This window comes from Schistocerca nitens, chromosome 1 (genome assembly GCF_023898315.1).
Source record: "Schistocerca nitens isolate TAMUIC-IGC-003100 chromosome 1, iqSchNite1.1, whole genome shotgun sequence".
Lineage (NCBI taxonomy): Eukaryota > Metazoa > Arthropoda > Insecta > Orthoptera > Acrididae > Schistocerca > Schistocerca nitens.
The window spans coordinates 273,860,279-273,873,602 of NC_064614.1; the positions used below are offsets into that span (position 1 = coordinate 273,860,279).

Consider the following 13,324-nt stretch of genomic DNA (forward strand, 5'->3'; position numbering starts at 1 on the left):
TGTCTGGTGCACGAATACACTTTTCTGTGATCACCATTAGTCCCGTACTGTCCTTACCCGTCTGGCTCTATGATCCTAAATGCTGAACCCATAGTCCACAGTAGTGAAGTAAAATTGTAATGTGGTAGATTCTTATTGCACTTAATGCCAGATGAAAACTTCTTTGGCCAGATATTGCTATTTTGTTTAGGATTTTAATGTCTTTTTCTACATGTCAGATGGCTGACAAAAGTGCATCATAATCTCATTTTCAGTTCTTTGAAACCAACATACTGTGTTTGGTGGCATTCATATTTATACTTTTGTAATATAAAAATATGCAGTGTATGTGTTGGTGCGTATTAAAGATCTTTCCAAAACATGTTTTTTCACTATCTAAGGTGCCGATAATTTCTATGTGTGTGGTGTAAAACACATGTACCATTCAAACGATTGACAATTTTTACAGTTCAGAGTGAAAGCATACTGTCACATAACATGGAGAAAGTGTATTTTCACCTGGGAAAAGGGGTCAAGAGGAATGTTCGATACAAGTCGTAGCCTTTGACCAGTGACATAAGTTAATGGCTGCTATCACAGCACCTTTTGGTGCATATATTCCCATTTTTACTGTTAGTTGGTGAAAATGACAAATTTGAAAAAATAAATAAATAAACTGGTTGTGGTGATACACTGCTCTGTGGCTTAGCCTGAGGTATAGATTAGGTTCGAAGGCAACAATTTGGTTACGAGTTGGCAAAACCAACGAATGTAATACTACAAAAAACCTGGTTGTGGTTATGGACTGATCTGTATCTTAGTCCGTTCTAAAAAAATTGCCAATAAAATCATGTTATAGTCGCCATAATATTCACGCTGTCGTGTGTTTCCAATGTGACTGGTGGTAGCCGACGACTAGTATCAAACATTCGTCTATATCGCAAAAATGTGTATTTTCACCCTGGAAAAAATAAATATATATTTTTTTAACTGGAAAATCCGAGAATTTTATTTCCTTGCCTGTCATATAAAAATTTTGCTTTTCGTCGCTGTTAACTCCAAGCTACTTATGTACTTTATTTCTTTTCATGGATTGGTCATTTGTTCTGATGTGGGGTTTCTCGTTCTTGATAACATTTATTTTAGTAACATATAAAAGGTTTTGTGTGCTGCTATTGTTAGTTTGTGTTCTACGAACCATTGACTTAGTGCTTCAAGAACTGTTATACTGTTTTCCTCTAATTCAGCTCTTGGGATGAAATCTACTATAATTAGCTCATCATTTGCATAGGTGATGCAGCCTCTAGTTTTAAACATGGCTGACAGCAGCTACTGTAAATAAATTTTCAGTATATAAGCTATATAGTCAATAGTTGCATAAGACCATTTGACTATATACTTTATATATTGCAGCCTCTAGTGTTGTTATACTCTGCAGCTGATTCAGTAATAGCTCTGTGCCAACATCCCAGAAATCTGGACCACAAACAGTGCCCTGTGGGCAGCCTTGGTGATGCCTTTCTCAGTTTTCTTTCCAGGGCATTCTAATTGCACCTGTCTGTCTGTCTGTCTGTACAGTAGCCTCATGGACTGTTGTACAGACACCTGGGACAATCCATCTGTTTCAGTCTTTTGAAGAAAAGGGCAGGTAACTACCACAAATTATCAAACACCCCACCTATATCACTCATTACGCCTATAATATATTTGCCATCTGTAGTGTTTGCAGTATCCATTGTGTGATTTATTTCCTGAAACCGTACTACAGGGGGTTCGTGCCTCTACCTGTCTCTGGTCCCTCAGGCAGTGGCACAGCTTTTCTTGTATTTTGGCAAGAGCATTTATCAAACAGATTGGCCTGTAAGATTTTGGTTCCCTTGGGTCTTTTTCTTCCCAGTGTTTTTAGTATAATGATTTTCGCGATTTTCAGTTTCTGGGCACCTGTACCTGCAAAAGACATTTGTTTAACAACTCTATTATATATGATAAAATTTGGTCCACTATCTAATGCAACCTTGTGCCAGTATTTTATCAGATCCTGGTGCTTTCTTTTTCTTTAACTTTATTGTTGCCAGCCTCACTTATTCCTGGGTAAATGAAATCATAACACTATTATTCACATGCTGCTCTAGTAATTCAGAGCAAGATGCTGATAGTACTCTGTGCCTTCCATCGTTGTGTTACCTGGCAATAATTCTTTGAGTGGTACTGCACTGATGTCTCCCAGTCTGTCATCATTGTGCCATCACGTCATCTCGGGGCTGATAATGAAGTGTGCAGTTTCATACCCTGCATTGGAACAAATCTTTTATCTTTTGCTCTGTATTTTATTCCTGCTACCTTCAAAATTTAAAAGAATGTATTCCAGTCAGTATTGTCAAAGGCTTTTTCTAAAACTACAAATGCTATAAACATAGATTCACATTTCTTTAACCTATCTTCTAAGATAAGTTGCATGGTGAATATTGCCTTGTATGTTCTTATATCTCTTTGTAACCCAAGTTGGACTTCCCCCAGATTCAGTTCTACCTATTTTAATATTCTTCTATAAATAAGCTGTGTATGTTGCAACCATGATTTTTAAATATTCACACCTGTCTTCTTTGGAACTGGAATTAAGATTAGTACCCTGTTATTGAAGTTTGCAAGCAATTCACCTGTCTCATGTATCTTGCGTAACAGGTGGAATAGTTTTGTCATTGTAGGAAGTACTAAGGAATATCTACTCCAGGTGTCTTGTTTCAGCTTGTAGCTTTCAGTGCTTTATCAAATTCTTCTTACAGTATCAAATCTCCTATCACATTTTCATCTGTTTGTTCTTCCATTTCCATAACACTGCCTTTCAAGTTCAGTATCTTGTAGAATTAAGGTCAATTCACAGTTTGTGTCATGCCAAGTCATAATATTCCACAATGCAGTTCAAATAGCGTCATTCACACAGGCTGTCAATGGGCCATCATGTTAATCATGTTATGTAATGTCACATCACCATTTCTTGAGTAGAAAGTTTTGACAGACTAGTCCTCTACTAATATCGGAAGCTGACCTCTTTTTCACCACACTTACTCATGTTATAATAGTGGAGTTATAGCTTTTGTGTCTTCCTAACCTCTTTTTTTTTTATTATTTTGCTTTGTTGTCAAACTGCAAATGTTCCTTGATAACTTGGATACATTCCCACTGAGTGTTCTTCCATAAGTGAGGTCAGGTATCTGAATACAAAAAATGATGTAGGTTTGCAATAATTGAACAGTGCTGATGCCTATGCTCTGTATAAAGGAGAAAATAATTTGATGAAGCAGTTTCCATTAAATAACATTTTAAAGTGAAAAAATTAGCTATAATGAGGGAGGAAAAATAAATTGTTAATGACGTAATTTGCTGTGAAGGAAGGAAAAAAAGTAACGGATGAGGTAAACAGGCCCACGTATTCCCTTGTAAATATTGTTTGAGATATATATGCTAGCAAGTAAATGTCAATGTTTTGAAATGATGTTTCACTTTCAGCACTTTGCCACACAAAAATGATCAAGAACATGTGTCACAAAGTTCACTATGGCCTAATAAACTACATTAATGTTCTTGCCTCACTTCTGATACTATACTCTAACCTTTTATATCATAGATGGCATCTCATAACCTCACTTTTATCGTTCAGCACTGGTCTTCAGCAAATTGACAGACTTTATGTTCAGTGCGAATATACCGTGACGTGACATGACGGTGTGTTGATGTCCAGTGTGAATTAGCCTTTAAGGGCCATATGGTTCATATTTATGGTGGTAATTCTGGAGGGTGATTAACTTTAGGAATTGACAGGGATGTTTTTGTTCCAAGCGACGATTAGGCATTCCTTAGCTTTTAATATTAGTTTCAATCAGGGAGTGAAGCAGAAAACACAGGTCAACTACTTCCCACGATTAACACAGGTACACATGCCAGCTCAGGCATTGTATGCCCATTGGCTATTCTGCCTCATATTGAAACATTATTAAGAAGGGAGATGTAAGGGATTAGAGAGAGAGGGAACAGCAGGTATAGCAATTTATTGCTGTTTAATTGTCCTATTCTGAGGACTGACTAACAGAGTCATTAAAAGTGATGACAGTGCTTACAACAAACTTCATAGCAGCTCAAAATTGAAATAATTTTCTCTTATAGCAATTTCTTCCTTCTTTTTATTTGAATTAGGAATTTACTCCTTTTTTTTTTCTTGAATGATCAGTGGCATTATCCATAACAGAAACAAAAGCTCTTCTGAACTATGTAATAAATCTAAAACCAATGTTTAAATACATCACTCTTCATCTCTTCATGACGGTCACTGGATTTGCAGGATGTATATTGGCCATCAAACCAGTCTCAGGACTGAAGACCACAACAACATATATTGGCTTTGCAATTTTGATAAAGCGATGCTCAGATCTTTTTTGACAGAAAGTAAGTCTGCTAACGTTGCCATACTTTCAAATGCCCACTGCCCTTCGAATAGTGCCAGATGTGCTTTCTGGAGTGATTTTTATTCAGCCAGGACACCAATGATTTTCCTTTCCGATATTTTGCATTTTTCTCAGAAAAGTTGCCCTAACTGTTACAGCATTAGGTCTTTCCATCAGTCTGTGTTTTCCATTGTTCCATTTTCTGTAACTGAAATCCAAAGACTAGAATTCTTTCACTCAAATGGCAACCCCCTGCGAAAACAGTTTTGTCGTGTAAAACATTTGCTACCTTTTGGCTTGTATGATATTCACCATGGTCATAAATTTCCTATACAGTACAATGGAATAAAACTTCTGACCACAGGTTTCCATTGCCCAGACTTCTGCATATATTCTCTGTATAGTTCCTAATCAAATACTACCACATGCCTTTGCTGTATCAAGCTGCAATGCTAATAAAATTGTGACTTTCTGTCATTGTCTTAAAGATCACAAAGAAATTTGGTCATCTTACTTTGTAAACAAAAATAGAAATAAACTGTGATGAAAATCACATCTCTCCTGGCAGATATGTGGCATTTTCATACAGGAAACACATAAGTGAATGCTGGGTAGTATGGTCCCTGCTATAAACTTAATCCTATCAAATAGTGCATCCACTGCAATGTATATTGTGTGAAGTAGCAGAAATGGTGTTTGTAATCTTTTAAGGAAGTGCAAAGAACTTACTTATTACATTTTTCCCATGACCATCTTTTCTCTTATATTGCATTACAATGTGAAAAATTGGAAGAAAAGGACCCCAATTGATGGTCCATGATTGACTCAGAGTTTAGTATTGCAGAAACTTGTGCAGTTTATTGTTGTGATAAATCAGGGATAATGCAGTGCATATTTGCCAAATTATTTTATTATTTTTGTAACACACTCTACTTGTAGGGCTATTATTGCTTCTTAGAAACAGTATACAATAGAAACCTGAACTGTACATGAGAGGAAATTTTAAAATATCAAGAGAAAAAAGTGCTACAGCAATTTTATTTCAATTCGGTGTTTGTAATTGGAATAATCTTTAAAAAGTGTCAGTCCTTGGAGTATTATCTGCTGTGTGTTACAGTTTGTTGTCACCAAAAATGCTCTGATGTTTCCAGTTAATTTACTTTCTTCATTTTTCTCCCTTAAGGTGTCCACTGTTCAGTAAAAATGATGACCTACATGTCAAGGCTGTGGAAGAAGAAGCAGCAAAGGCTAGAAATGAGGCTCTAGCTAAGAATCCCAATATACAATTGAAACATGATCCAACACACATACTTCCAGAACGGACTCAGCCAGATGTTCCTGATCGACATAATGTTCATTTTGTGCCGTATAATGGAAGATATCCAGTTCATGTGAATTTACACTTGCCAGGTTTGCTTCATTTGCAAGTAAATATTAATCCTTTTTACAATGAAAATCCAGACCACATTGCTCAATTGCCTAACTATGCAGCAGGTGCAGCGGAAATTTTGCCAGCCCGCCGTCACCACAATGTACACCCTCCGCCAGGTGGTGCAGCAGAGCCGAATTGGCTGAATCCAGTAATTGCTGTAGGTCAGCAACGTTTCATGGTAGCCCAGGGGCCTCATATTGTGGTGGAAGGACCCAGGCACGGTGCCAGGCTAATAGTTCCCCCTGGAATCGACAATGGGCCAGAAGCGCAAGGACAACAGGACAGGCCTGCTGTGAGGCTAATAGTTCCCCCCAGATTCGACAACGGGCCAGAAGCACAAGGACAACGGGACAGGCCTGTGGAACGGGTTCAGCTGGCCAGACCGGCAGTGGGACAGGGTCAGCAGGTCGTGTCAGTGGCGCAGGCGGTAGTGGCAGCAATATTCCACGAGCAGCACGCCATGGCGGCAGAAGTGGCGCACGGTAGGCGTGCCAGGGTGGCAGAAGCGGCGCGCGGTAGGCGTGCCAGGATGGCAGAAGCGGCGCACCGTCAGCATGCCAGGGCGGCAGAAGCAGCGCACGGTCAGCGTGCCAGGGCGGCAGAAGCGGCGCACGGTCAGCGTGCCAGGGCGGCAGAAGCGGCGCACTGTCAGCGTGCCAGGGTGGCAGAAGCAGCGCACGGTCAGCGTGCCAGGGCGGCAGAAGCGGCGCACGATCAGCGACCCATAGGAGCGACACAGCGTCATCAGGTTAGGCTGGTGGCATCAGCAGGAGGGGCTCAAGATCTGCAGGCCAGGCGAGGTGCTCAGGGACAGCAGGTGAGGTTGGCAGCAGCACAGGGACAGCAGGCAATGCCAGCAGCAGCAGCACAGGGACAGCAGGCAATGCCAGCAGCAGCAGCACAGGGGCAACAGGCAATGCCAGCAGCAGCACAGGGGCAACAGGCAATGCCAGCAGCAGCACAGGGGCAACAGGCAATGCCAACAGCAACACAGGAGCAGCAGGCAATGCCGGCGGCAGCACAGGGACAGCAGGCCCGACCTGTGGTGCCGCACCGTCTGGTTAGGCGAGCAGTGGAGGCTCAGAGAGGCAGTCCCGTGGCACACCTGTTGTTAGCAAGAGTTCAGCGGCAGGTGCCACCACCTGCAGAAGGTCAGCCTGCAGCTCAGCTGGAAGTTCCTCTAGTCAACCATCCTCCACTGGCAGCTGATGACTTTGTTGCCCAGTGGTTAGCTGCAATTCCACCCCAGCTGGAAATACCAGTCGCTCAGGATCAACAAAGACCGCAGGAACCTTTGCCACATTAGAGAGGACAAATTGTCTTCTTAAAAAACTACATTTTTAGTATCTGATAGGTGAATAATTTCAGACAATTTGTGCCAATTGTGTGTGAAGTTTTCATCACATGTTGCTGTTCAGAATCCTATTACTTTATTATCTGTGTCCCCCTAAAGGTTATGTGCTGTAAACCTGGAATAACATAATGTTATTGGATGAGAGTGTTACTGAATAAACCAGTGTGTTACTTACCTAGTATGTTTCCAATGTGGAACCAGTGCAACCTATACGGGCTGAAATGGACCCGAGTCGACTGTAAAAATATTGTATACTGTCAGTAGCAGCTGTTTACACAACCCATTTAAGCAAAAAAAATTTAACATTCTTCTGTGAATTCTCTCTCTACATATACAGCAAAGAATGTTAAATTATGTGCTGTGTGATTGTGTCTCTCTCTCTCTCTATCTGTGTGTGTGTGTGTGTGTGTGTGTGTGTGTGTGTGTGTGTTTGTGTGTGTGTGTGTGTGTGTGTGTGTGTGTGTGTGTGTGTGTGTGTGAGCTTAGCTGAAAGAGCTAAACACATTAATATGTTTTTCTGAAAATGTATAAAAATATTGTAAATCGGCAGGGGTCTCTCAGTTTCTCAAATAAAAAGAAAAAAAACTTCGTGTCTCTTTTAAATAAACATCCTGTAAAGCTTTTAATGAGTGACCTCACTGTTACCAATTCATATATATGTATATCCCTTATTACTAAGTTGAAAGTTAAAAGATACTGAGCAAAAGTCTATAGAAATCATATAGTATGATTTTGTATATAATATTCCATAATTTAATGCTTATTTGAAAATGGTTCATTCTGAAATTTAAATTGTCATTTTAAGAATGATTTAGCAGAGTTAACTGGGGATCCTCTGGTATATATTTTTCAAATGTAGCACAACATGTGAAGGTGTCTTGCCAAAGAAAAAATTGTACAGTGTATATTTAAGGAAAAAATATGCTTATATTGTATTTTATGTCCTGTGTATGTGCGTCTCCCCCCCCCCCCCCCCCCCAATCAAACTGTTACAGAGAGCATAGACTGATAAAAACAGGCTCCATGGTGTGCAAAAATAGCCAGCTAGTTATCACAACAAACGCTTCTTAAGAGTTGAAGACACCTCAAAACAGTACTCCGCATATTATGCTGAATAATTTATGTAACATTCATTCTATCTTTTGGTGTGTTCTCTACTCATGTGAAGCAATTTTTAATATTCTGAACACTTTACAATTTGCAGTCTAAAACCGATACTGAGTAAAAATGATTCAGTGGTAAACTGTCAATCCCGAGCAAGTAGAGGCCAGTTAAATGATAGTGTCTTGATTAGACAGGAAAACACTGAAATTGACACACTCAGGAGGAACAAGGAAATAATGGGAGATGTTTTTAAGCTTTGTTTCATAGTGGTAAGAAAATTTGAGGTGATGCCATCACTCTCAAATTCAGAGGCAGCTGTGCTAACATATGAAGCTGGTTGTATGCAGATACTTTGTAATCTACAGAATGTATACTGTTTCAGGGTTGTCATATACTTACCTTGTTTGTTTACATCATGGAATCATTTCTATTTATGTAACCTCTATATTTTCATTATATCATAAAAAGCAAAGGCTAATCAATGGTTCTGACCATTGTTGCATGCATTTGAATCTGTTAAATACCTTTTATGGACTATCAGTAGAATCGAGGATTTGATAACTTTCTTTAAAATCATTGTAATGACCTCACTGAGGGATGTTGTTCTGTAATCTAGTAGTATGTGACACAACTACTGTGGTGGAACTTTGGCACAAGTAAAAGAATTTTAAGAATGAAGGTCTTATATTGATCAGGAGATTCCGTTGTTGTTGTAGAAGTGAGATAGTGATGAGACGTGCAAGCAAAAAACATGGTGTCAGCAGCTGTGCTTGAAGTGAGTTACTAGGTCGAAGCAAACACAATTTGTCCTTTGTCTAACATGGAATTTGCACATTAAATGATCAATAAAAGTTTGCTTAGAGATAATGGGGATAAGCTGCAGAGGAAGATAAAACATGCGGCAAATTTTAATTTACTGACATTGATTTATCTCTAACCTACAGGGAAAAAAAGAATGCATTTACTATGGAAGTCTAAAAACCAGGTCATGGTTCTCCCTTTCCACTCACATTCTTTTGCCACAATCATCTTGTCCCCTTCCATCACTCCACTACCACTTATTTTTGTTCTACCCCATTACAGTTTCGTAGCAGTTTTTGCTTTCAACTGTCATTTACACAAGGAGCCTGACAGCTGATTTTCTGCATTTGCAGTATTGTTTATTTATATTCTTATTCATTACTCCTAGTACTGTAGCAACAAAATTACAACTAAGCCGTAGAGTGAGATCTACATAAGACATTATTTGGCAATTTACACATATGTGTTTTGCATGCACAGAGTGCAGTGGTACTTCATCTGTTCCCCTCATGAGTATCCCTTCTGCTTTATCTCTTCAGCACTGTAAAAGTGTGTGTTGTGCTTGTATTATTTCATTTTGTATATGTTTATGAGTTTGGACATCAAAGTGTGTGATTTTTATATTTCTGCTGTTGTATTTATTTATAAGAGTTTTTAACATAATCTTTTATAATTTTATACATTATTGTAAATAATCATATGGTTCCTTTTAATTATATTCCATAGTGTTATATCTCAAAAATCAATGTTGAGCAGTTTGAATGTGATGACATTGAATATGAATATATTGTTGTGATTTTATGACAGTATTTTACACGAACTGAAATTACAGTTTTGTATATTCTTGTGTTAAATTCTATTTTCAATAAAATTATTTTATTAAGAAGAAATTCGAAGTATCTTTCTCTGCCTCAGTTCTGTCAAGATTTCAGGGGAACAGTGTTATAACTAGGTGAAGGACCTACAGATTAAAATCTATTCTTCTCCTGAATTCCTAGTTGCAAATAAACTTCTACTTCCACATTTCATACCTAATTAAACTTGAAATTGTTAATTTTACAACACCTATGACAACCTATTTTTATGTTAATGCCTATTATCTTTAAAATCCTAAAATTTACCAATTTCCTTTAAAGTGAAATTTTTTGTTTTCAAAGGATTACAGTTGCTTACAAGAATTGGAGGTTGGAAGATGGAAGGTGGTATTTGAAAATCTGTAGCTCATAAAATCCTGCAAGATTTGAGTTGTAAACAAAAATCTGTCAGTGACAGGATGGTTGGAAAACCAATTGCTAAACTTTATTGTACTTTTTTTAAATAAAAGTATCCTGTAACAATACAAAGTATTTGTTATATGCATTTGTGTAGCATCTTGTTTCTTTCTTGTGTTGGGTTTCAAGCGAAAAAGTCCCACTTAGATCGACATGCAGATGGAGTGCTACATAAGCAGGGTGTGTACGACCCGAGACAAGTGGGAGATCCAAGAAAAACCCGGGAATTTTTCGTTTGGGAAAAACCCGGGAATTTTTTAGAATTCCAGAAATTTTTCATTGTTTTAGTTTCCAGTTAAATTTTTGTAATTTTGGCTGGTCAGAACCGATATTCTAACAAAGGATATTACTGTATCCTGCTACAGCAGAATAATACTGCAGCAATAAAACATGAACGAGGGGAAAAAACTAAAATAAAACTTCAGTTGCAAACAAAATGCGCCACAAACAACAAAACACAGTGCTCATACAAGTGTCTGCAAACAGCAAAATGTGTCGAAGGCTTTTGGAAGACTATGCAATGCTTCATAACAACAAACTGCCACCAATGAGCATGATGTCATAACTATTTACATTAAATTCGTTCAAGCAGTTGCGAGCGAGCTCATGCGCATGCGCAATTGAATCATGTATGAGTAGTACCTTCTCCCGCTTCTGGCTACAGATGTGTGGCTGTTAGCTGTATAAGCAGTAGCAGAAAGCAGCCAGATGCTACATAGAAAATTTTACTGGCGCACCCAAGCTGCCAGATTCACTCATGCCCAGCAGTCGCAAATCTGTGGGCCGTGGATGGGGGGGCGGGGGGAACTGGGGGTGTCTGCCCCAGGTGGCTTTTTCATGAGAGGTGCCAGATTCGTATTCTTGAGGAAAAAAACCTTGTTTCACAAAGCGCCTAGCATCCAGCGCACGTTGGTCTAGCGATTATTCATATGATTTTGAAATGCATCCATGTTGATTTTTTAACATTTTTGAACACATTCCTTGTTGATTTCTGAATAAATCAGAGTTGATTTTTTGAATAGGTGCATACTGTACATGATGCTTCTGCCAGAGGAATCACGGTCGCATATAGAAAGAAACTTTCGAGCAGACGAGGGGACGGGGCTGTACAACTAAATGGAGTGAAGCCGAATGGGTGAATGCCAATCGCTGTTTGTTATGTGGCTGACTGGGTTTGCGAATGATCACCTTGTTATAATTACTAGCAAAATACATAGATTCGGACTACCAGAGTAGAAATAAATGACAAACAGGAATAACAGATAAGAAAGATCACATATTATCTTCTCAGTGTCTCCAAGAAAATGAAATTTTAACAGAAAAATTTGGCCAGATCGCTACACTAGTAAGGGCCAATTGTACAGTCCCTGGCTAGCAGCCGCTTAAGTACGATTCTGGGAGCAGTGCGGAAAACACGTTGTACGAACACGTAATAATGCCTAACAGGAGAATAAAAGCAGGGGAACTAAACCAGTAATTGTGGCAGGGTTGGTGAAGTTAACCAGAGAATGAGTCTTGACAGTGGCAGGAATAGTTACAGAAATAGTAATGACAAGAATTTTTGTTAGGAGGAGGAAGGAGAAGAAATGGGGACATCAAACAAATTATGGAAGAATTTGACGATTCCAAATTTATACAAAAATTTTGTACTACTACTTTTCGATCTCGTGCTTGAGAAGCTAGAGCGTATGAACGAAATGTGAAACTATTTCCCAAGTTTTTTGCCTTTAGCAGGCCTAATAGGCATTTGATATTGGTACTTCGTGAATTATATTCTGTCGTGCTATAAAAATGACCATTTGTGGCAAAACGGTCTTCTTTATTTGGTGTGTGTTACAATTGCTGCAATATTAGAGAGGCCTGTTTCGTTTCATGTAGCAGACAGTGACAAAACAGACGTAATCAGATCGAGAAATCACACCAGTCTTGGGTACTATTTGTATTAACAGCCTTTTCGATATTAGACAGTGACATTTCGATCTTCATGTAGCAAAACGTTTGACGAACTTTGGTGAGGTAATAGATTCTTTAGCAGAAACGAGAGCATGCCATGTAAAGCTGTAACAAGATTAGAGAGAAAAATGCTAGGGCCTAAGGATTGAAGAAATGTGTACTTTCTTGCTTGTCTCTTGTCTTTATGTATCCCATATTTAATTTTATGTCACACGAAACAGCAAGCTATTAGCGAATCGGCAAGTGACATGTGACTTACTGAACGAAAGTGCTGGTAGGTCGACAGACACACAAACACACACACGAAATTGAAGCTATCGCAACAAACTGTTGCTTCATCGGGAAAGACGAAAGGATGTGGGTTTTAAGGGAGAGGGTAAGGAGTCATTCCAATCCCAGGAGCGGAAAGACTTACCTTGGGGGGAAAAAAGGACAGGTATACACTCTCGCGCGCGCGTGCGCGCGCGCGTGCACACACACACACACACACACACACACACACACACACACACACACACACACACACACACATATCCCAAATATGTGTGTATGTGCGAGTGTATACCTGTCCTTTTTTCCCCAAGGTAAGTCTTTCCGCTCCCGGGAATGACTCCTTACCCTCTCCCTTAAAACCCACATCCTTTAGTCTTTCCCTCTCCTTCCCTCTTTCCTGATGCGGCAACAGTTTGTTGCGAAAGCTTGAATTTTGTGTGTTTGTTTGTGTTAGTTTGTGTGTCTGTCGACCTGCCAGCGCTTCGTTTGGTAAGTCACATCATCTTTGTTTTTTATTTATATATATATATATATATATATATATATATATATATATATATATATATATATAAGATGATGTGACTTACCAAACGAAGCGACAAAGATGATGTGACTTACCAAACGAAGCGCTGGCAGGTCGATAGACAAACAAACTAACACAAACAAATATATATATATATATATATATATATATATAGAGAGAGAGAGAGAGAGAGAG

The 13,324-nt window shown here is 39.0% G+C and overlaps 1 protein-coding gene across 1 annotated transcript in view; it reads left to right on the plus strand.

Moving 5' to 3' along the window:
• The window catches only part of LOC126248088 (uncharacterized), a 237,304-nt gene extending 227,367 nt beyond the window's left edge, over nt 1–9,937 (plus strand). Inside the window, exons 9-10 of the mRNA XM_049948752.1 lie at nt 5,602–5,828; nt 5,910–9,937. Of these exons, the coding sequence (XP_049804709.1) occupies nt 5,602–5,828; nt 5,910–7,156 (1,474 nt within the window). The 3' untranslated portion in view covers nt 7,157–9,937. The remainder of the gene's footprint in view (nt 1–5,601; nt 5,829–5,909) is intronic.
• The last annotated feature ends 3,387 nt before the right edge of the window (nt 9,938–13,324 follow it).